Source organism: Mus musculus, chromosome 2 (genome assembly GCF_000001635.26).
Source record: "Mus musculus strain C57BL/6J chromosome 2, GRCm38.p6 C57BL/6J".
Lineage (NCBI taxonomy): Eukaryota > Metazoa > Chordata > Mammalia > Rodentia > Muridae > Mus > Mus musculus.
The window spans coordinates 18,059,052-18,082,757 of NC_000068.7; the positions used below are offsets into that span (position 1 = coordinate 18,059,052).

Here is a 23,706-nt window from a genome sequence, read left to right on the forward strand (position 1 = left end):
TTTATTGATAAGCCTTTGACTATTTAGAATAGCTTTGCAGGTTTATCTGTTTGGGAGTTGATAGCAGAAGATGAATCTTCTTTATGTCTGTCTTTTACACGCTTAGGTGTTTTTGTCTCCTTTAAAGGGAAAAAATTAACTCAGAATATACGTGTGAGAAAACCAGCAAATGGTCAGGAAAGAAGAGTGGGGTGGGGACAGAGAGGGACAAGCAGCATTCCTGGCCAGTCTTTGTAAAACCTTTCTTTAATATTATGTCATATTTCCCTTCTCTGCTTAGGCCAAAGATGACTGCTTTTTTAATTGTGCTAAAGTGCCACCACATAAAAATTCCCTACATTCTGGCTCTCAATTGCACAGTAAAGTAAGACTGACAAAAAGATCTGAGGCTTGTGGGTTTAATTCACCAGGAATGTTAGGCTTCCTAAGAGTCCACTATGGGGTCATGTTGGTCCTTGGCACTACTACTGTACAATGCCAAATATACACATTATTGATTTTAAAAATCTTAGGTGGCTAGACAAACAGTTTATTAATTGAAGGAATAAAAATGAATTTGTCAAACTCATTCTTTCTGGGACACAATGCACTTAATTATATTCTTGGGCTTGTTTCTGGATTTGGGAAGGAGTGGCCCCTTTCATAGAGGAAAACATTTAAATCTTAAAAAGTGACCTTCTTTGGTCCAAATACTATTTAGCAATTAAGCTTAATTTGTTCTTTTCTTCTCTTTCTTTTCTTTTCTCTTTTTTTTCAGTTGCAGATATGTCTCATTTCTTTAAGGACTCTTCCATTTCCAAAACTGATTTTCCTCTTATCATGTTGAAAATCGTCACTTACATAATCTTATTGTGTCCTAAAAACTGACAGCAGAATGTCACTTTAATCACTTTAATTATAACAGAGATGCAAATGTTCAATGTCAGTAAAAAATGGAAAATGGACTCTACATTATATTGATGACTCCCTTTAAAGCCAGTTTTAAGTGTTGTTGCATCACAGGAAAAAACACAGCTCTGCATGTCTAAGGGTTATGTAACATCCACAAGCTCTAAAGGCATCCTAGACAGAAATTCTCCCTATTGGAAATTATTTGGCGCTTTATCTCCCAAAATGTAAAAATGTAAGGGTATTACATTTTTTGTTAATATTTATTTTATAGTAAAAGAAACAGCTCTGAAGCCAAACTCAAAGTTAAGTAATGCAAACTCTTAGAGAAGAAGCTTTGGTTTTGGTCTTTGAAAATATTTTAGATTTAGATAACTAGATTTAAATTTGAGAATCATCTCTCTTTCCAAAAGTTACATGCATCTAAAAATAATATTAATTATAATTGATTCTAAGAGGCTTTTGCAAATACAGTTGTAGACTTTTACATGAAAAGGTGGATATTCAAATGTACATAGTTCTAAGTCATTTGGTAAAAACAGACTCTAACAGGCTAAGAAAGAGAAAAAGTGCATCTTTTCCTTCATATTCTGAATCTAGATTAAAAAACAAGAAGGACAGGAAAACAGAAGGGGGCATTTGGTAAGAGGAAGATGACCAAGGGAGGGGGCGGGGCAGAGGGGACTAGAGAAGGGTGATGGGGAGTAAGTATGGTGAAGCCAGTACATGCAATAGATGCATGAATAGACCATAATGGAACTCATTAGCTTGTGCAATATATACTAAGAAACATTTTAAAATGCTTATCTTTCATGTCTAGTGTATTGATTTTGACTATCAGAAATCTTTGAAGATACTGACTTGGAAAAATTTTGTTAATCATTAGAAATTTACCTTTGATTGTATATGCAAAGTAAAGACTTGCTTTACTCTGAAGAAAAAATTTCAGACTTCACTCATCTTTTTCAATGTTGAATGTTAAACAAGTGTTTCTGTCGTCTTACTATTTCCAGGGTACTTGCTAGGCACTTGGTGAGGACTAAGATGAGAAAAAAAAATTATCAAGGAAGACTACCATGGCTCATTAAGTGGAACCTTGCAAAACCCATTAACAGAATTACAACTGAAAACATAATTGAAAAGAATACCCTTTAATAAAATTTGAATATATTATAATATGGGTGCCATGTCTAGGATATGCATCTATAGACACAGAAGCTACTGACTGTAAGTAACAAAACCAGTTTCAAAACTTATTTTAGTTAAAATAGTATACACGTGTATATATACATACATACAAATATATACATATATACACATGTATATATGTGATAAAACTTTTCACAAGAAAGGTAAAAGTATAGGTATCAAATGAATGAAGCAACTTTTTACTCAAACTTCATCTGAAAGTGTATGTGGATCATAAGAAATTGTATTACTACTACTACTACTACTACTACTACTACTATGACTATTGTTATTTTTAGTTGTCCAGCTAATTTATTTGTAAGGGCAATATAGTAAAGTCAGGAAGCTAGCTAAGGAAAGTATATAGTGTTACTACTATAGAAATATTCCCAATGATATAGAAACATATCTTAGTTTTTATGCCTTATAAAACAATCTTAGAATAATAGTTATAATAGAAGGTGATAAAACCGTAGTTTAAAAAGGACACAAATATGAATAAGGATAACCAAGGCACCAAACACAACTTTAAATATTTCTTTCATAGAATCTACTTAGGTAAATGATTATTAAAAAGAAAATTTAAAAAGTTTGTGTCCAGGTTCAAGACTAAAGAAAATTGTAAGAAGATATATTACCATGGAGTGAAAATACATTTTCCCATTATAGTAGGGTTAGAGGTTACATCATAAAATACTTTACTTGAGTTTTTTGTGGTTTGGCTCAGATGATTAGTTTAGAGAAAATAGATGAGCCAGTACCATGTTAGACACTATTATGTGAGGGATATTCCACACAATAGGCTTTTCATTCTTTCCTACAGGTATAAGATATATGTGCATATTTGGGGAATAAGGAACTGGATTTAAATGATAACATTAATATTGAAGTTCTTTTCTAGAAAGATACACTATCAGTCACATGGCAATTTAATTTTTGCATCACTATTTTTTAAAAATGTACTTGAACTTTAGCAATTATAAGTTTTACCCATTCTGAGACCTGATGATTAACATATGTGGCTAAATGTTTTTATTATATGTGTGTGCAGTAGGATACACTACATATCTTGTAAAGGACCAACACAGTTTTCTTTTTGTTATATTCCAGGAGTTTTTGGTACACAATGAATGTTCAGTAAATATTTGCTGAGTGAATAATTCACTGCATATTTGAGCTGCTTTATTCTGTCTACGATTCTTCCTTTGCACTCGATGTATTATAGAAATATATCAAATATTGTACACACAGCAACACATTTAGTGTCTGATGCTTGAGTAAAAATGAAATGCCCTGTTTTTTCCCAGTGTTTTCCCTGATTTTCATGTCTCTCTAGTATAGAATGTTAAAAACCAGTTTTAAAATAATTGGACTTCCAGTGTGTCAACCTGTATGCATGTATGCTTTCACAAAATTTCTGCTTCAGATACTATTATTTATATATAAGCGTGGCATAAACTGTGCATCTTTCCTGTTTTTTTCTAAACACATTTTCCCTTTTTTTTTTTTGTAAATGTCAAAACTTCATATAAATGACAGTTTTGTTTTTGTCTTGAAAAGAGCAAGTGTTTACCTACATTTATTAGGTGTTACAGAATGAGGTAAGATTCTTACCCTTTTTTTTCATACAAATTAGTTCCATCTCAAGAACTAAGCTCCAATGTATTAAAAATAAAATGAAATGTATTTTTAAATTATTTAGTGCATAGGCTTGACTTCAGTGTTTGGGAAGTTCCACATTGATTTGCACCAAAATTAGTCTATATTATGAGGCAAAACAGGATTTAGACAATGAACTGACTTCCTTTGTATAAGGGTAAAGGTAAAATATTTGGTACAGTTAAAACAGTAAACTTCTGTTTGAAAGTTGCCCTAGCTTTGTACAAGTCATAGTTATGTTAAGAGCATCATTAGAGGTCCAGAAATTTATTACCATATCCTCCTAAAAATGTCATTTTACTAATCTGTAGTCACCATTTCTAAATGTATTAATATTAAAACAGAATCCTTAGTTTTGTGTCCCTTTGGACATATTGTCTTCCTATCACAAGCTTTGGTAAATCCCCCATTAGTTTGGATTTCACATAGCTTTTGAATATATCTGACCACAGATGCTTACATTGTGCTGTATCGATCACTATTCTTACAACTTTAGCAATTATTTTGAAATAGGAAAAGAACAGCCACATTACCCTTTTTGAACATTTTAAAACTTAATATATTTTCTGTGGAGTGCTTAGAACTTGGGGTGTTTTAGCATCATGTAAGTGTATTTTCCAGACCATATTATATTGTTAGTTTCTAATAAGCCCTTTGTACTTGTAATTAACCAAAAACCATGAAGTTGCCTTGGAACTGTTTGTCATTTAAATAGCCTATTCATAATTCCCATTTCATGCTAAAGTTTAATGAACGAACACTTTTTGCTTAAAATCAATATTGGGTGTACATGGAGAAAGGATTAGGGAAACATTTTTTTGGTAGCTTAAAAACTACTCAATATCTAGCTAATTAATCTGCTAACATTGGTCTAATCTAATCTATATTTTATTTGTGTATTGGGAGGAAGCTCTCATATTTCTCCAATTTAAATGACATCACATTTGAAAAGGTAAATTTGGAGAATCGAGCTAAGATTAGAGGAATCCTCAATCTAAACTGGGCACCACACTCTCAATGCTGTTAACCTTTGGTGACAGGCTAGAACGTGGGTTCCTTCCTCCTTTAGCTGCATTTTTCCAGATCAGACTATTACGTTGCTAACGCGACCAACCACTTGTATACCTACCAAGCTATAATGCAGTCTTGGGGCTCCCGCTCAGAATATAGCCCAAACACAGGCTTTTTGCCTGTCTGTGATGCACTTTCATTTGCCACGGGGGCCAAGAAGGTGCGTAAGTGGGCGGTAGATCTGGTAACACTTCCACTGGGTGAACTTTGGGAAGAATCCAGGACGTGAATTTAATGGGTGGCGAAGCTGCGACAGTACTGTGAAGTTAGCGCGGCCAACTGCAGGAAGCCATGCTTCATTACACCCTTCATGGAAGCTGGCACCCTCTCCCAACCATTGTTACCCGCGGGCCAGTTCTCGAGGCACAGGCCTTCAGGTAGGTTCCCGGCGCCACGAGACGCCCCCGGGGGCGCCTCTCAGCGACCCCGGCCCCCACCGCACCCCGCCCCGCCGCGGCCTCTTCCTCATGCGCGCCCGGGGCCCGCGAGGCGACGGCCGCCCAACGTCCCGGCCCTCGTGCGCCCCAGAGCCCTCCGGTAGACTCACTCCGGCCGCGCTGAGCAGCCGACTCCGCTCGTCCCCCACCTCCGCACACCTCGGCGCCGCCGAGCGGTGCGGGGGAGGGGAAAGCCTGGAGGTAGGCAGGGGCCAGGGGACGCGGCGGCGCGCACGCAGGCCTCGCCTCTCTGGGCCGCCTCCCTCACGCCGGCCGCAGGGCGGGCCGACGCGTACGCCGGGTGACGCTCGGAGGAGGAAGCGCAGCCCCTTCCCCTCCCTCGCCGCCCCGGGCCCAGCGGGAGCCCCCCAGTGCGCCTGTGCGGAGGCCTGCTTGATTATGTGTGCCCTCCTCGGGCGGCGGCGTTAGCGGCCGGGTGGAGGTGGGGAGGGAGGACGCCGCGGAGGAGGAGGAGGAGGAGGAGACGGTGGCGGGGAGGTGGGGGGAGTCAGCAAGGACATGGCTCCTGACTCCTGTGCGGAACGTGAGTGACTGAGCGGCAAAGCCCGAGTGAGCGAGCGGCCGAGCGGGCGGGAGGGAGGGCGGGCGGGCTGGCGGAGACCGGGCCGGGGTCGGTCGGTCGATCGGGCTGGCGGGAGGGCGGGCGCGAAGGGCTGCGTGTGGGGAGCTCTCGGTGGCTTGCTTGTGTTTGTTAATGGTCCCCCCCAACTCCCTCTTAGATGGTCTCTAGCGACCGGCCCGTGTCACTGGAGGACGAGGTCTCCCATAGTATGAAGGAAATGATTGGAGGCTGTTGCGTTTGCTCAGACGAGAGAGGCTGGGCCGAGAACCCGCTGGTTTATTGCGACGGGCACGGCTGCAGCGTCGCGGTGCATCAAGGTAAACACCCAACCGCCCGCCGGGCCGAACCGGCCCGCTCCCAACCGTCACGGCTCCCCTCCCCCGCCCGGCGGCAACTGCCACCGCCGCCCCTCCCCCGGCCCGCCCGCCGCCGCCGCCGCTCCGCCCCCGCCGCCGCCTCGCCCCGCCCCCCGCCCCGCCCGGCGCGCAGCCCGCGGGAGCCCGGCGTGGTCGCCGCGGGCTCGGGCTGTGCCCCGGCCTGTGGGAGAAAGTGCGTGTGGCCCGGGCTATCACGTGACTCCGCGCTCACTCAAGTGTCATTAGGTGGCCGCCGGCGTCGGGCCGCGTCCTGCGCAGGGTAGGGTGGGAGCGCGAGACCCGCGCTGGAGTCACGGTGACGGCGCGTGGTGGCTTTGGGAACCGGAGGCCTCCTCCCCCTCCCCTGCCTGCTCCCGGTCTGCCGCAGCGTTGTCAGGAGACTTCCTGTGGCCTGGGACAACCTGCCTCTGAGTAGAGGGAGAGAGAGAGAAGGTGGGCCCTGCCCGCTGCACCCAGAGCTCTCTGGCATGGACCCTGCTGTTGGGGGCCACTGGGTGCTTCTGCGAAGACACTGGAAGGTGTCCCTGAGGGAGTGTCTGGGCTGAGCCGACCTGGTCATGGACCCCAAGAAGTAGTGCTGGTGGTGCCCCAAGAGCCTTTGGAGGTTGAGTCTATTTTTAGATGTTCTCATGGGGTGAATGTTTTGGGTACCCCCTTAATCGCCCCTTCCCTCCCACTCCCCCACGGGGAACTCTTTAGCATGTTTTTCTGCTTATTGAAGACTGTCCCTTTCAAGTCGTTAGGGGATTGGGGGTTCAGGACGAAAGACTAGATAATGTTTTTTTGGGTGACTCACTGTGTAGTCTTAAACAGATCCACCCTTCCTATTCCTGAAGTTAAAACTGAGTGTTGGAAGGTTTTAATTTTTACTTTTTATTTTTTAAATGAGACAGGGTTTTCTCTGTAGCCTTCACTGTCCTGGAACTTGGCTCTATAGCCCATAAATGGCCTCAAAATTAAAGATCCTCCTGCCTCTGCCTCTGGAGTGTGTCCTACCTGGGAAGTTTTTGTTTTTTACATAGGAGCTTGCTGTGTAGCCCAGGCAGGGTGCAGACAAGCAACAATTCTGCCCCTCAAGTATGGGAAATGAAGGTGTGAGCCTAAAGGTTTTGCTTTTTTTGGGGGGGGGTAATGTAATGGGAGGGTCTTCCCAAAGGGGAGAGAGGTAAATGAAAACATTTTTGCTTTAATTTTAGTTTTCATTTTCTTGAGTCAGGGTATCATCAGCTCTTGCTGATCTCTCAATTATGTGTATCAGGCTGGACCTAGATTCAGAGATCTGACTGCTTCTACCTCCAGGGTGATAGGATAAGAGGCATGTACTCTCTATCATGTCTGGAATTTTTGAGAGAGTTTCACTTAGCCCTGGCTGACCTTGAACTCCCAGTACTAGAACTTGAGGCATGCACAGTATTCCTGGGTTATACTGTGCTGAGGATGATAAGCAAGCACTCTGCCATCTAACTGAGTCAAATCCTGTCCTCCAAAATTCATGCTTTAAAGAATTCAGTGGTCCAGTTGGGTGGGGGACATTTAGATAAGTGATGATAATATTGAGACTGTAACTTAATGGGAACATTTGGCTATTCCTGGTATCTTTCAAAGGAGAAAGTTACATATTATTCTTGATACTGATTCCTAGTCTTGGCTAAATGCAAAAAGGAGGGAAAAATGTATGTCAATACATTTACATAGTTTCTTTTAGTTTGAATTGTGTGTGTGTGTTATAGTTTTTAGTTGGGATACCAAATAATGGTTATTATGACATTCTCATACATATATCCAGTTATACTTTGTTTAAATATATTTTCCCAGTACCTTTTCCCTTCTGCTTTTCTGTCTCGGGACAAGGCCTACCTAGCTCATGAATTGGATGGTAATTCATTTTTGTTATGTAATGTTTTCTTGTCACTACAGAAAATGTACATCTAAATACTAACTTTTGCCTTGTAGAGGTGCTTCCAAATAAAAGTGTGTTTGGACTCTGTGATGTTTCTTTTCCTTTTCTTCTTCTCCTTTTCCTTTTGGATACAGGGTCTCATCTAGCCCAAAGTGAAAGTTGGGCATATTGATGAGGCAGGCCTTGAACTCCAGATCTTTCTGCCTCTACCTCCCAAGAGGATTGCAGATGTGTGTTACTACCCCTCCTCCCAAGTCAATGACACTGTTTTTTGACTGGTAGGACAAACTTATACAGACTTATACAGGTTTATTCAGTAGACAGATTTATACAGGTTTAAAAGAGATTAGGCATGGTGGCTTAGGCCTGTAATTACAACTCTTGGGCCAGGCAGGAGTATTCTTTTGAGTTTGAGGCTAGCCTGGACTACAATTCAAGTCCATTAAGTATATAGTTCAAATGAAACAGGTTGGTAGCACACACAAAGCCCTGCGTTTATACTTTATCCTGCAGTAAACCTAGCATGATGGCACATGCCTGTAATCACAGTATTGTGTAGGGTAAAAACCTCAAGTCTCTTCCAGGGGTTGAATAGCAAGTTTGAGGGCAACCTGTGCTATGTGACACTCTTGACTCATGGGCAATGGTGGCGCACGCCTTTAATCCCAGTACTTGGGAGGCAGAGGCAGGCGGATTTCTGAGTTCGAGGCCAGCCTGGTCTACAGAGTGAGTTCCAGGAAAGCCAGGGCTATACAGAGAAACCCTGTCTTGAAACAAAACAAAACAAACAACCCCCCTCCAAAAAAACAAAAAAAAAAACAAAAAAAAAAAAACCCCAAAGTTTTGCTTTGGGTATTTAAGAGTTCTATTGATTTTATGACATGAAAGTTGAATGTGCTTATAAATTCTCAAAAAAATGAAAATCTTAGCAAATTAAACATGAACATTAAAACCAACTTTTGAAGCTAGTGAGGTGGCTAAGTGGATAGATGCCTGACCACTTGGATTGCCAAGACTCATGGTGGAAAGAGGGAACTGTGGAAAGTTGTCCTCTGACCTCTGCTGCTCACTCACCTGGCACATAGTCACCCCACAGTATACACAGGAGGCATGGTACAGGCTGGTGAGGCAGGGTTTCTCTGTGCAGCTCTGGCTGTCCTGGCCGCCTGCTTCTGCCTTGAGAGTGCTGGGATTAAAGGTTATTGTCACCACTGCCCAGCTAAAACTTTTTTTTTTTGAAGTTGCTGAACAAAAATCAGACCTTCCTTTTCTTCATGTCTTATGCTGAGATCAAACTCAGGACTTTGTGCATGTTAGACAAGTATTTAATTTACCATTAAGCTGCTGCAGTAGCCCCATCCCTCAGATTTTATAGAGGGGATCTCACTGTAACCCAGCCTGGCCTCCTGGCCTGTTTCAACTTCTTTTTTTTTTTTTTTTTTTTTGGTTTTTAGAGACAGAGTTTTTCTGTATAGCCCTGACTGTCCTGGAACTCACTTAGTAGACCAGGCTGGCCTCGGAACTCAGAAATCCGTCTGCCTCTGCCCCGCAAGTGCTGGGATTAAAGGTGTGTGCCACCACACTGGCCTGTTTCAATTTCCTAAGTGCTGGATTACATTGTGTGCTACCATACCCAGCTTAAAAAGACAAAACAAGGAGGCTGGGCCAGTGAGATAGTTAAGTTGCTATTGCCAAGCTTAATAGCTTGAGATCAGGTGTTGGAACTACATAGCGAAGGGAAGAGATTCCTGAGTTGCTTTCCACATGTGTATGTGGTAGAAATTCATACACAATAATGTAATACAATAATTTTGTTAAAAATGAGACTGTGGGCTGGAGAGATGGCTTGGTGGTTAAGAGCACTGACTACTCTTCCAGAGGTCCTGAATTCAAATCCCAGCAACCACATGGTGGCTCACAGCCATCTGTAATGAGATCTTATGCCCTCTTCTGGTGTGTCTGAAAACAGCTACAGTGTACTTATATATAATAAATAAATCTTTAAAAAACAATGAGGCTGTGAATTAGGTATATGAGACTGAGAATAGTTGTTGCGTATGCACATTTTATAGTTCCTTTTTAGTAGCTGTATTAAGATAGAATTACATACTGTGTAGTTCACCTGTTTGGAGTATATAACCGAGTGGTTTCTGGTATTGTCAGAGTTGTGCAAACACTATCACAGTCTGTTTTAGATCCTTTTCATCACCCTAATAAAAACCTTGGGTCCATTATAGGTCAATTCCTGTTTCTCCCTGGTTCTTGCGTATCTAGGTAACCACAACTTTGTCTGTTAATTTGCCTTTTTGGATATTTCTTTTTTTTTTTTTTTTTTTTTTTTGGTGGGGATTAGATTGGATCCAAACAGCTTGTTCAAGCATTCGGTGATCTGTCATAAACTGTCACTTTATTATCTTGATACAGTATCAAGTAGCCTGGGCTGGCTTTGAATTGCTATGTGGTAGCATTGACCTTCAACTTGTGATCCTTCTGCCTCCATTTCCTGAGTGCTGGCATTACAGGTTTGCTCCAACAAGTCTGGGTTTATGAGGTGTTGGAGATGACCCAAGGCTTCATGCATGCTATGTATGCTATATTCTATCTGTTAAGCTATACCCTAGCAACCCATAAAATATTTGACTTCAGCATATTTTGTTTTGTCTGTTGATCATCTTATTTTTGTTTTTGTTTTCATTTGTGTTTGTAGTCTCAGCACTTTAAGAGGCTAAGGCAGGATATAGTCAGTGGTATCCTATTTCAAAGCAACAGAAACAATTGGTACTTAGCCTATAGGGAAAGGAATGAATTAATGGTTTTCTGATTTATTCTGTATATAACTTGTGTAAAGTTTTACATAATCACCTATAAAAAATAACCCAATGTGAAGAAAAAAGCCCACTGTAACATTTATAGCGCTTTGACTTATTTGAAGACAGAGTTTGTATGCAGTTCATAGTGACTTAAAACTCATGGGCATTTTGCTTTAGTGTGTAGCGCTTTATGGCTATGTGCTACCACACTAAACACTTTTGGATTTTAGTGGAAATATCCCAAAAGGTTGAATTTTATTTTTATTTGTTTGATTTTGAGACAGGGTTTTTTTGTATCCTTGGCTGTCCTGGAACTCACTCTGTAAATATGGCTGGCATCAAACTCCAAGACATCCACCTGCCTCTGCCTTCCAAGTGCTGGGAAAGTTGAATTTTAAAATTTTATATTATAATTTTACTTTTTATTAAATAACCACTAAACACTATATAAATAATTTCTTTTTATTTTTCCTTTTTTGTTTTTGTTTGTTTGTTTGTTTGTTTTTGGTTTTTTTGAGACAGGGTTTCTCTGTGCAGTCCTGGCCGTCCTGGAACTCACTCTGTAGACCAGGCTGGCCTCGAACTCAGAAATCCGCTTGCCTCTGCCTCCCAAATGCTGGGATCAAAGGCGTGCGCCACCACTGCTCGCTATAAAATAATTATTTTTTTTTTGTTTTTTTGTTTTTTTTTTTTTTTTTTTGAGACAGGGTTTCTCTGTATAGCCCTGGCTGTCCTGAAACTCACTTTGTAGACTAGGCTGGCCTTGAACTCAGAAATCCGCCTACCTCTGACTCCCGAGTGCTGGATTAAAGGCATGTGCCACCATGCCCGGCTCTAAAATAATTTCTTAAGGCAAATTGTTGAAAAGTGTGAAGGGGGCTGGAGAGATGGTTCAGTGGTTAAGAGTGACTGCTCTTCCAAGGGTCCTGAGTTCAATTCCCAGCAGTCAGATGGTGTCTCACAACCATCTGTAATGGGATCTGATTGCCCTCTTCTGATGTGTCTGAAGAAAGCTACAGTATACTCATATAAATAAAAGAAAAGTGTGAGGGGTAGTTGATAGGTTTATAAAGATTGTTTTGCTGTAGTTTTCAAATATAAATATTTTCAAATTTAAACTTTTTTTTTCTTTTTTTTTTTTTCTTTTTGTTTCCTAACAGCTTGCTATGGCATTGTTCAAGTACCTACTGGACCGTGGTTTTGTAGGAAATGTGAATCTCAGGAGAGAGCAGCCAGAGTGGTAAGGACTGTTTATCAAAAAATACTAAAATACTTAAGTAGTTTAGGATGCCAAGTATTAAATACTGACTTCAAGTTTTAAACTGATTTTGTAAAATTTGGAAAACAAGTGTGTGTGTTTGTGTATGTGTGTATGTATGTGTGTGTGTATGTGTGTGTGGGAGGGGTTCTTGGAAAACTAGACATAGGAAATTGTATTCAATTTTTGTTTATTTAATTTTGGAGCTAAGGGTTGAGCTTAGGCCCTTGTGCATACTAGGCAAATACTATTCCACTGAATGATGTCCTCAGCAATGTACCCAGGATCTCTTTACTGGAGCTGGGTTGCTGGTATTTCTGCTAGGTTTAATAAGTGTGTGTGTGTGTGTGTGTGTGTGTGTGTGTAAAACCTTAGGGGTATAGATACTATCATTTTTATTATTTTGTGCTTTGGTTTGAGTATTCTTCTTTTTCAAATGTCTTAACGTTTTTGACAAAGCAACAGGAAACTTTTAACTCAACTGGTCACCTTAATTAGCACTTTGGTGACTTTTTGTGAAATGAAGGAGGCTCATTTTTGGTTCCAAGAGGTTCATCCCCTTACAAATTAAGCTTAGTGGAAATACCAGTAAAAAGATGCAGTTTCTATTAGTTATACAAAAGAATAGCCAATCTTGATATGATGGTTTCTTTCAGTGTTGACTAGAGTTTGACCTGAAAGCAGAAAATATACATTTATCTTCCTAGGCAAATATCAAAAGTAGAAGTTTTATTTTTGCCGTCAGTGATTCTGGGTGTATAGACATATGGCTTATATAGTGACTCTTAGTCAATTGTGTGTGAGAATCCACTGTAGCAGAATTATAGTTCATTATTGCAGTGTTAACTAACCAATGGAGGATGAAGTCAATCATGCAGGTCTCAAGACTTGAGGATTGTGGTTTAGTTGGTATAATGCTTGCTTACTGTGCGTGCAGGTCATAGGTTCCACCCCAATAGTGCTTTAAAATGGGTCAGAAGTTCAAAGTCTTTCTTGGCTACATAGTGAATTCTAGTTTATACTTAACCTGGGCTTCAAGAGAGACTCTCTGGGGAAGAAAAGTTGTTTTTAAGACTTGAAATATGGAAAGCCTACTTTTTGACTTTGTTCTCATTGGTAGGATATTATTTTTATTTTTATTTAGGATATTATTTTTTATTTTTCTAAGCAAATGAAACTATGCTTGAATTACCAGTAGACACTGTAGTGGAGTGAGAAGGCCAAGGTAGGACAGGTGCAGTGTGTTAAAGATGAGAAGAGCTACGGCAGACAGTACAGCAAGGCAGGAATGCAGTAAGGGAATCCCTGGGGCATGTGGTGGGCATCTCCAATGCCACTTGTTTGGTTCCATTCTTTTATTTTATGAGAATGATCAAATGTTAAGGTAAATATAGTAGTTATATTGGGAACATGTCTTATTTTAATTTATTTAAATTGGTGGGATGTGGGAATCCATTTAAAAAAAAGCATAGTCTCCTCTAAATTCCTGTAGTGACAGTGATGAGACTGAAGCTGGATTCTAAGCTTGTATAATGGAAGTAGAGCATTTTATTGTAGGATACAGAATCAAGACCTTGAATTTGGTCAGGAACTTGAACTGGTCCTGCTATTTCTCTGTAGTGCCTGCTTCAAAATTTTCTCTGCTACAGAGTGGTTTGTAGTTAACTTCTCCAAGTGTTTAACTGTGTACCAGATACTATACTAAATGTTTTACACCAGTTACTCTATTTGTCAAATTCCCGAGGTAGTTTTCATTTTGTAGATTTGGAAACTATAGCTTTAAGGGAAAAACGTTTTTAGAATTGCAATCTGGACAGCCATTAAGCTGCTTTTCCCCTTCTTACATCTCCTCCTGTGGAGAGAGATGACTGACTGTATCTCAGCTCCTCTTTTCATTTTTCTGGCCTCCGAGTCTCTGTTTTTGAGATAGGTCCTACTGTGGAGTCCTTGCTTCAAACTCTTGGCTCAAACTGTTGAGATTGGTGAGGGCTACGATACCTAGGGTAGCATGTGGCTTTAAAACAACAACAACAAAAATCTTATGGATATTCTATAAAACAGGCGTGTGTGTAAGAGAGAGCGGGTAGGAAGGGAGGTGTGAATAAATATGTGTGTGTGTAAAAGAGTGTGGTTTTGAGGACAGCTATTGGATGTCAGTCTTCTTTAAGGCAGGTTCTTGGCAGAGCATGGTGGCACATGACTTTAATCCCAGCACTCAGGAGCAGCTGGATGGACCTCTGTGAGGCCAGCCTGGTAATATAGCATATTATAGGATTGTCAGGACTGCATAGACCCTGTCTCAAAATCCTAAAAATAAAAGAAAAAAGAGAAGGAGACTTAGAGTCTGTTGATTCTGCATAAGCAAGCTAGCTGGCCTGTGAGTGGATTCCCAGCTCTAGCTCTCTATCTCTGTAGAGGGTTGCTAGGCATACAGGTGCTTGCACTACTGAGTCTGCCTTTTATGTAGGTTCTGGGCATCTGAACGTAGGTGATCAGGGTTGATGTGTGGTACTGCTGGCAAGTTCTTTTTTTTTTTTTTTTTTTTTTTTTTTGGTTTTTCGAGACAGGGTTTCTCTGTGGAGCCCTGGCTGTCCTGGAACTCACTTTGTAGACCAGGCTGGCCTCGAACTCAGAAATCCACCTGCCTCTGCCTCCCGAGTGTTGGGATTAAAGGCGTGTGCCACCATGCCCAGCTTTTTTTTTTTTTTTTTTTTTTTTGGCAAGTTCTTTTATATACTTGAGTTGTCTTTCCAGCCTGTACCTCCTGACCCAAGAGCCTGAAATCTCATTCTGAATTTTATACCCTTGTGGCTAATATTGACTCAAATTCGTTTAACTTAGATGAGGTGCCCTTTAAGGTCAGGTTGCTCAGATGTAGTTAGGGCACTCTGGATTAGAGATGCTTCACTTGTCAGAAAAGGAAGAGTTGAGGTGGCTGTAAGTATATTGATAGTTACCGAATAATAATGATCCAGAAAGAAAGCAACATGTTCAGAAAATTGTTTTTGTTAGTATGTACAATGCATTTTAAAGATGGCATTAGAAATGAAAAGATAAATGATAGTATCATTTGTAGGACTTTAAAAGAAGGGCACAGGGATCCACAGAGAGCATCTTAAAAGAAAGAATAATAGGTGACTCAGTGATTTCAACAATTACTCTGGAATGGTTTTGCCATCAATAATAAGGCAGGGACTGTAGCTCTGTGTTGTAGAATGTGCTTCACTAGTGTAAGGCCTATGTTTAATTCCAGAAAACCCCACAAAGTTAGTACTTTAGATAAATAGAATAGAATAGTAGAAGAAGAGTAAGTAGAAGAGAGCAAATGAAAACTAAATTCAGGGCCTGTCAGATGGCTCAGTGGGTAAGCAGGCTTGTTACCAGACCTGGTAACCTAAGTTATCCAACCGGGGAAGGCACACGTTGGGAGGAGGGGACAGGATGTTCTCTGACGTTCCTGCTCACACCAACTCATGCCTACAAACACACAGAGAAAAAACAGTAAGAAATAAGAAGAAATGTAAAATAGGAAGGAAAAAAGACCTGGTATTTTTATCATGGTGAAAATTGATTTGATTTTGTAGAATGTTCCCGAGTTCTAGAGGTAGGGGGAGGATTTTGAATTGGAAGGTGGCTTGGGCAGATGCAGATGTTTCAAAAAGAAAAAAGGAAAAACAGACATGGTGGCTTATGCCTGTAATCCCCACACTGGGGATGGGGAATTGCTACGAGTTTGAGACAGCCTGGTCTCTGTAGAGTGAGACTCCATTACAAGACACCAAAAATCAAACAAAACCCACCAAGCAACAACAACAAAAACCCTAAAAGACCCAAATCAGACAATAGAATCCAAACAAAACTCCCTCTCCATGTAACTGAGAATGACCTTAAGTTTCTTTAATATTTCTTAAGAAATATTAAAGTTTTATAAAATATATGTGTCATCTTCGCAGAGGCCTAGGGATGGAGTTACAGGTATTCGAGCTACATGACGTGGGTGCTGGGAAGTGAACATATAAGAACACGTATGTGTTATTAACCAGCACTGTTCCTGTTGGTGACTCAAGCACCTCCCCAGCTACCTAAAGAGACAAGGCCTCACATAGCCTAGGTTGACTGAAAACTCATTGTACAGCTGAGGAGGAGGCCCTCATTCTACCTCCAAAGTGTTGGTATGACAGGCCTGTACCTGTTAATGTACATTAGTTAATAGATTTATTTTATATTTTCTTCTTATTCTTTTTGTTTTTCGAGACAGGGTTTCTCTGTGTAGCCCTGGCTGTCCTGGAACTCACTCTGTAGACTAGGCTGGCCTTGAACTCAGAAATCCACCTGCCTCTGCCTCCCGAGTGCTGGGATTAAAGGCGTGCGCCACCATGCCTGGCTTATATTTTCATTTTTATTATATGTTTATGACCTCTGTGGATTTTAACATTGAGTAGCTGGTACCAACAGACGCTAGTGGTGCTGGATTCTCTGGGGCTAAGTTACAACAGGTAATAAGCCTGCTGTGGATGCTGAGAACCAGACTCTGGTCCTTCATAGGAGCATGACAGCCTTTAAGCCGTCTCTTAAGACCTTAACATAGGTTATTAATAGGCAAGCTTCTTTTCTTTTTCTTTTTCTTTCTTTCTTTCTTTTTTTTTTTTTGTTTTTTTTTCAAGACAGAGTTTCTCTATAGCCCTGGCTGACCTGGAACTCACTCTGTAGACTAGGCTGGCCTTGAACTCAGAAATCCGCCTTCAGTGCTGGGATTAAAGGTGTGTGCCACCATGCCTGGCTGCCAGTTTATTTTCTACACTGAATTATTGAGACCCTGTTTTAGGCATCCTCCAAAGTGGGGGTAGGGGTGGGGAATCAAAAGTGTAAGAATTTTCTTTCTTTTTTCTTCCTTGAGACAAGGTTTCCTTTCTGTAGCCCTGGCTGTCCTAGAACGAACCAGCTCTGCAGACCAGGCTGGCCTCAGACTCACAGAGATCCTCCTGCTTTTGCCTCCCAAGAGCTGGAATTAAAGGCATGTACCTCCACTGCCTGCTTACGTTGTATTAACTTACTCTCTTTTAGCTTATCTATGTTCAGTATTTGCATTATCATATATATGTATATGTATGTGTGTGTATGTGTATACATATGTATATTTATACACACATACATACACACACATATATATACACATACATATATATATACATATATATATGTACATATATATGTACACACACATATACATTGATGGGTATATGTATAATTTGTATTATTTTACAGGAATAGTATATGCCTGTGTATTTGATTTAAAGAAAAATGCTGGTGATTAAACTGAAGGCCACTGACATAGTAAGCAAACCCTTTCCCAGTGAGCTCTAGGTGCAGCGTTGCCCATGTGAGGCTTGACCTCCTGAGTACCTGTGATGCACAGGGATGCTGTAGTCTTTTTTACTCTTTTCTTCCTGCTGTGCTGGGGACTGAACCCAGGTCCTCACTGTCTGACCTTTTAGCTGTACTCCTAGCTTGCTTTCCTTTAATTTGAAGTTAATTTAATTAAGTTTAATTTGGTGTGTGTGTGTGTGTTTAGGTTATTGTAATAAGGCTCTATTAGTGTGTTTGTATTTAAGCATTTCATTATTTTGTTTTGTGTATTAGTTTGGATTCTAGGATAGTAGCTGTTTAGCTGGAGGTAAGGTTTCACTTGAGTTTGTCTTCAGTGGCAGCCTGTTTTTTTCAAGGTTTGGCCTTCCTTTTTCAGTTGAGGGGAGCATGATTTCAGAGGTGATCGATGGCTGATATCTGTAATCTCAGCCCTCTGGAGGCTGAGGCAGGTGTGTTGAGGTCTAGTGGCACTGCATAGGGAGTTCCTTGGGTTACAGAGTGAGACCCTGAATTCAAAAAGGAAAAGAAAAGTTCTATCTTTTCCCCCCCCCAATTTTTTATTAAGCATTTACTTCATTTACATTTCAAGTGCTATCCTGAAAGTCCCCTATACCCACCCACCCCCAACCCCCTACCCACCCACTCCCCCTTTTTGGCCCTGGCGTTCCCCTGTACTGGGGCATATAAAGTTTGCGTGTCCAATGGGCCTCTCTTTCCAGTGATGGCCGACTAGGCCATCTTTTGATACATATGCAGCTAGAGTCAAGAGCTCCGGGGTACTGGTTAGTTCATAATGTTGTTCCGCCTATAGGGTTGCAGATCCCTTTAGCTCCTTGGCTACTTTCTCTAGCTCCTCCATTGGGAGCCCTGTGATCCATCCATTAGCTGACTGTGAGCATCCACTTCTGTGTTTGCTAGGCCCCGGCATAGTCTCACAAGAGACAGCTACATCTGGGTCCTTTCGATAAAATCTTACTAGTGTATGCAATGGTGTCAGCGTTTGGATGCTGATTATGGGGTGGATCCCTGGATATGGAAGTCTCTACATGGACCATCCTTTCATCTCAGCTCCAAACTTTGTCTCTAAGTTTTATCTTTTTTATGTTTTCAAATATTGTTACCTCATTACATTTTTTTTTTCTGTAACTGATTTAGGTGTATGAGACTTTAATTTTTCATGTCTTTTATTTTTTAACACTTTTTCATTCATACTTTTGAGAAGATGGATTTTTGTAGTTTTCAGTATGTAATTTCTTTTATAGTATCTTCTTATTGTTGTAGGAATAGTAAAAGTTTCTCAGGTTATTTATTTATTTATTTATTTTAAAAATTTATTTATTTATTATATGTAGTACACTGTAGCTGTCTTTACACACTCCAGAAGAGGGTGTCAGATCTCATTATAGATGGTTGTGAGCCACCATGTGGTTGCTGGGATTTGAATTCAGGACCTTCGGAAGAGCAGTCGGGTACTCTTCTCTGCTGAGCCATCTCACCGGCCCCCTCTCAGGTTATTTTTAACTTTTATTTTTTTTGTTTTGTTTTGTGAGACAGGGTCTCACTGTATCCTTGGCTGGTCTAGCACTTGTATTAACTGTGAACTTACAGCCTTGGCCTCCTGAGTGCGGTGATTAAAGCATGCATCACCACATCTGATTTTTTTTCTTTTTTCTTTAAAAAGACTTATTTTGTGTGTGAAAAATCTGAGTGCATTTATATCTGTGTACCATGTATGTAAAGTGCCCATGGAGGCCAGAAGATAGCATTGTGTCCTCTGGAACTGTAGTTTCAGACTGTTGTGAACTGTCATGTGGGTGTGCCCCCCACCCCTCTCCATGTTGGCTACAGGAGACCGAGTCTCAGAAAACAAAGTTGTTTTGGGGTTGGAGAGGTGATTTAGTGGTTAAGAGTGTATTTTGTTTTTGTAGAGGTCTTGGGCTTTGTTCCCAGCATCCACAATAACCCGTGATTCCAGTTTGAGGATATCTGACCCTCTCATAGCCTCCATAGGCATTGGTAGGCACACAGGTGGCTTGTGAAGGAGTGGTGGCTCATGTCAGTAATAAGTTCAGGACACCCCAAGTTGCTAAAGTAATCCTCTCTGAAACAAACCGAAAATAACAAAGTTTTAAGGAAAAAGGAACCACTGGTAAGGTACTAATGTGGGACGTGTCCCAAGTAAGGTATATCCTTTTAAGTGCTGCTCGCTTTCCTCCACATACTGTGCTAGCCTTTAATATGCTGCCTATTAGTAAGCCTCCAGATTGGACTCTTCAAGTTGAGCCCATTTGATGAGTTGAATAAAACCAGGGTTCTGTTAGTAGAAAGGAGGCAATGGATTTGGGGTTGCAATAAGGCTGTCACATTTTGCCTGAAGGGATTTATTGTTTTGGGTCAGTGTTTTTTTTTTTTTTGTTTTTTTTTTTGTTTTTTTTGTTTTTAAGAGTTTTAGTGTTTGTGTGTGTTTGCATTAGTTCATATGATATACCACGTGTGTGCAGGTCAGAAGAAAGCAGATCTTCCCCTGAAACTGGAGTTACAGGCTGTTATGAGCTGCCACGTGGGTGCTGGGAAGTGAACCTAGGTCCTCTGCAAGAGCAGTCAGTGCTCTTAACTGCTTGGCCATCTCTCCAGCTCCTTTTAGGCCAGCTTTTTTACAATTTAATAAAAAATTATTTTCGAGCTGGAGAGATGGCTCAGTGGTTAAGAGCACTGACTGCTCTTCCAGAGGTCCTGAGTTCAATTCCCAGCAACCGCATGGTGGCTCACAGCCATCTGTGATGAGATCTGATGCTCTCTTCTGGTGTGTCTGAAGTCAGCTATAGTGTATTTACATAAAATAAATAAATCTTAAAAAAATTTTTTTCCAACTCCTTTTTTTTTTAAAGATTTATTTTATATATGTGAGTACACTATTGCTGATTTCAGACACACCAGAAGAGGGCGTCGGATCCCATTACAGATGGTTGTGAGCCATCATGTGGTTACTGGGAAATTGAACTCAGGACCTCTGGAAGAGCAGCCAGTGTTCCTAACCACTTGTTGAGCCATCTCTCTAGCCCTCAACTCCATGCTTACAAAGCCCTTTTTATGCTGGTCCCTGCTGGTCCCTGCATTCAAACTCAGGTCATCAGGATTGCTAGCAAGCACCATTGTTCTCAGAGCCATTTCTATAACCCTAAATTTAAAAAAAATAAGAGATTCCCTTTAAAAACCCAAGGCTAAATCTTTTTATATCTTTTAGTTGCTTCCTCTTATGATTCCGTACAGTTTGCCTAGGTGTGGTGGCCCACATTTCAATCCTAGCAGAGGAAGCAGAGACAGGAGGAACTTGATGAGCTCCAGGACAGCCAGGACACATATAGAGACCATTTCTCAAAGACAAAACAAAAATTCTACAGGGTCATTCTACATGGTAGTCTATGGATTGAGTTTTGTTTTTAACGTTTTCTTTTTTCTCTCCTTTCTATTGTTCTGGTCTGCCCTTTGTATGTGTGTGTTACTGGAGAGTGAACCCCAGGACCTTATGCATATTAAACCCATGCTTTGCCACTGAATGTGTTCTTTTTCATTTATTTCTCTTCCCTCTCTGTCCCATTCCTCTTTTCTTCCTCTCTTCCTTTTCTCTTTCTCCTTTCTCTTGCTCTCACCTTCTTCCTTCCCTTTGACCCTGCCACTTTTTGTCTCATCCTGTAGCCCATGTTCACTTGGAACTCACCATATCACTTAGACTGGCCTTGTATTTGGAGGCCATCTTGCCTCCATTCTCTCTCAAGTGCTGTTATTATAGTCATGCACCACTTCCCCTGAGTGTTAGAGAGAGGCTGAGCTCAGGGTCTCCCTCCTTTTAGGAATGTTCTCTACCACTGGGTCACATATCCAGACAGGACTTCAATATTTTTTTCTTACCCAGGTTCCTTTTGATACTTTACTTTTTTTTTAGTGATTATTTGAGACAGGATGTTTTTATATAGGTAGCCCTGGCTGTCATGGACCTCCTGTACACCAGGCTGGCCTCCATCTACCTGGCTCTGCCTCCCAGATGGTTTCAAGCGTACCACTGCTCTCCTGGCTGGGATTAAAGGTGTTGACCAGTGCTTGCCTGCCTGGCACACACTCAAGTTGATGACTCTCATTAGGAAATCTGAATTGAGGTCAGAGAAAATGTTTTTGGATCATTTCTTTAGTAATTTGCTCATTTTTATAGTCATTGTTTGATTTTTTTTTTTTTTTTTTGTATGCTTTTGCGTTTGGGCCTTGGGCTTCCCTATATTTATTTAGTGTTTTGTATTTTGCTTTCATTTTTTTTTCTTTTGTTATTTCCAAGTGATAACTTACTTTAATTCTTCCATTTGTAGTTGAAATTCTGTTGAGGTTTTGATTTGTTTTGGTTTTCTGAAATAACTGTTTTTGTTCCTAGGAATCTTTCCTTTTGTAGTGTCTATTTTGTAGTTTTACAGAAATTATTTATAATTTTGACTCAAAGCCAGCATTTCAAATTCAAGATTTATTTCTCAGTGAGTCTGTTGAAGCCAGGTGCTGCTGAAATTGGGCTGTGCAGGATTAGACATTGCATTTAGCTCTTCATTTTTAATGTGCTCTCACTATCCCTTAATATGTTTTCACTATCCCGTCTCAGCTGGCTTTAGTGTTCTAGATTTATCTTCCTTTTCTTTTTTAAAAGACAGGTTCTTGCAGTATATAGTACTTGCTGGCTTTAAGTTGTTATATAGATAAGGCTGGTCTTGAACTGTGTCTGTTTTGCCAGCTGGTATTATAGGTGTATGCCACCATGCCTGGTACCTGCCTACATTTCTTTTGGTTTACTATCTCCAGACAATTCATCATTGCAATTTCTCAGGACAGGAGAGAGATAGTTACCTGGTATCATGTCGTGGAGAGATGGATTGATTTGGTTGCTTTTAGAAAACACTATCCTATATTCATGGCCTATTGCTGTACACATGAATCACTCCATCTTGTTGTGTTGGTTGGCATCTAGATTATCTCCTATTTTCCAAACTATGCAATACATGGTGAATTAGTTTAGGACTTAGGTACCCTTTGTGCAGTCTGTGGTTTTTCTTGTTTTGGTGATAGTCAAGCCCAGTGCCTGCTGCATGCTAAAGCATGCTCTGAGCTACAGAGACACAGCAATCTCCTTTGCAGTCCTTTACTACCTGGCTGTCTTTCCCTTGTAATGTCCATTAAGTTTTATAGTTGCGGCTTCATGCCCTTTTTAATCTCACTATCATTCAGGCTTTTCTTGTAATCTCTCCCTTTAGAATTTAGTAACTGATGGTGTCTATCTTCTGTTTGTCCTTTTCTACTTGATTTTTTTCTGTTCCACTAATAAATGATTTGGAATCTTTCCTCTGGTTTTACTTTCTTTCACATGTTCACCATTGATCTTTCCCTCTTCATTGGTAAACTTCATAGAAGAATAAACAGTAGTTGATATGAATACTTTGCCATATTCTCTTAGCTTAGTGGTTGAGAAATAACTACTTGTCATTACAAATGATAGCATTTGAAATCTGCTTTTGCTGTTCACACTTTTTATCGTGGGCACTCTCCACTAACCCTATTGTCTGTCCTTTGGTGACTATTACATAAAATTCCCTGAATAATAAATTTTTGGTTGCTTAGCAGCAGGAAAACAAAACAAACAACAACAACAACAAAAAACGGATCACCAATGGGGATTTGGGAAATTTTCCTCCTTTTAGATACATGAATCACTTCGTTTTTTCTTTTGTCCTAGCTACTATGTAGCCCAGAGTAAAATCTGGTCTTTAGTTACATCAGCCAAATAAATCTTACTGTTAGTATATTTGTTTTCTCTTCCTCCTTCCATTGGGGTTAGGACTTCACCTCTTATCTCTTTCTCTGCATGTTGATTTCATTCTCTTATACTACAGACTCTCTACTACATGAGGCTGGAACCATGACTGCTGGCAGCTCTTGGCTTTCATCTTCCCAGCCCCTTCTACCAGGAAAAGGGGCTCTTTTGAAGAATCCTGAGAAGGACTCTGATTGACCTGTCTTGGATCATGTACCCATCATCCCTCTGGCTGGAGTGGGGAGGGCTCTATGAATTGCAACCCTCACTAGAACTACATAGTTGGAGTCAGGGGTAAGAGCAGTTCCCTGATGCAGGTGGGTGGG

The 23,706-nt window shown here is 40.8% G+C and overlaps 1 protein-coding gene across 51 annotated transcripts in view; it reads left to right on the top strand.

Moving 5' to 3' along the window:
• The window catches only part of Mllt10 (myeloid/lymphoid or mixed-lineage leukemia; translocated to, 10), a 157,231-nt gene that overhangs the window by 3,892 nt on the left and 129,633 nt on the right, over positions 1-23,706 (top strand). For 5 of the 51 annotated variants that reach the window (XM_006497374.4, XM_006497382.4, XM_006497375.4 and 2 more), the window contains exons 1-3: positions 5,307-5,444; positions 5,984-6,143; positions 12,074-12,153. In XM_006497374.4, the coding sequence (XP_006497437.2) occupies positions 5,984-6,143; positions 12,074-12,153 (240 nt within the window). In that variant the 5' untranslated portion in view covers positions 5,307-5,444. Of the gene's footprint in view, positions 1-2,028; positions 5,184-5,304; positions 5,445-5,505; positions 5,814-5,983; positions 6,144-12,073; positions 12,154-23,459; positions 23,675-23,706 lie in introns of those variants that run through there. The other 46 variants (XM_030248178.1, XM_030248181.1, XM_030248113.1 and 43 more) reach the window with 21 other exon arrangements.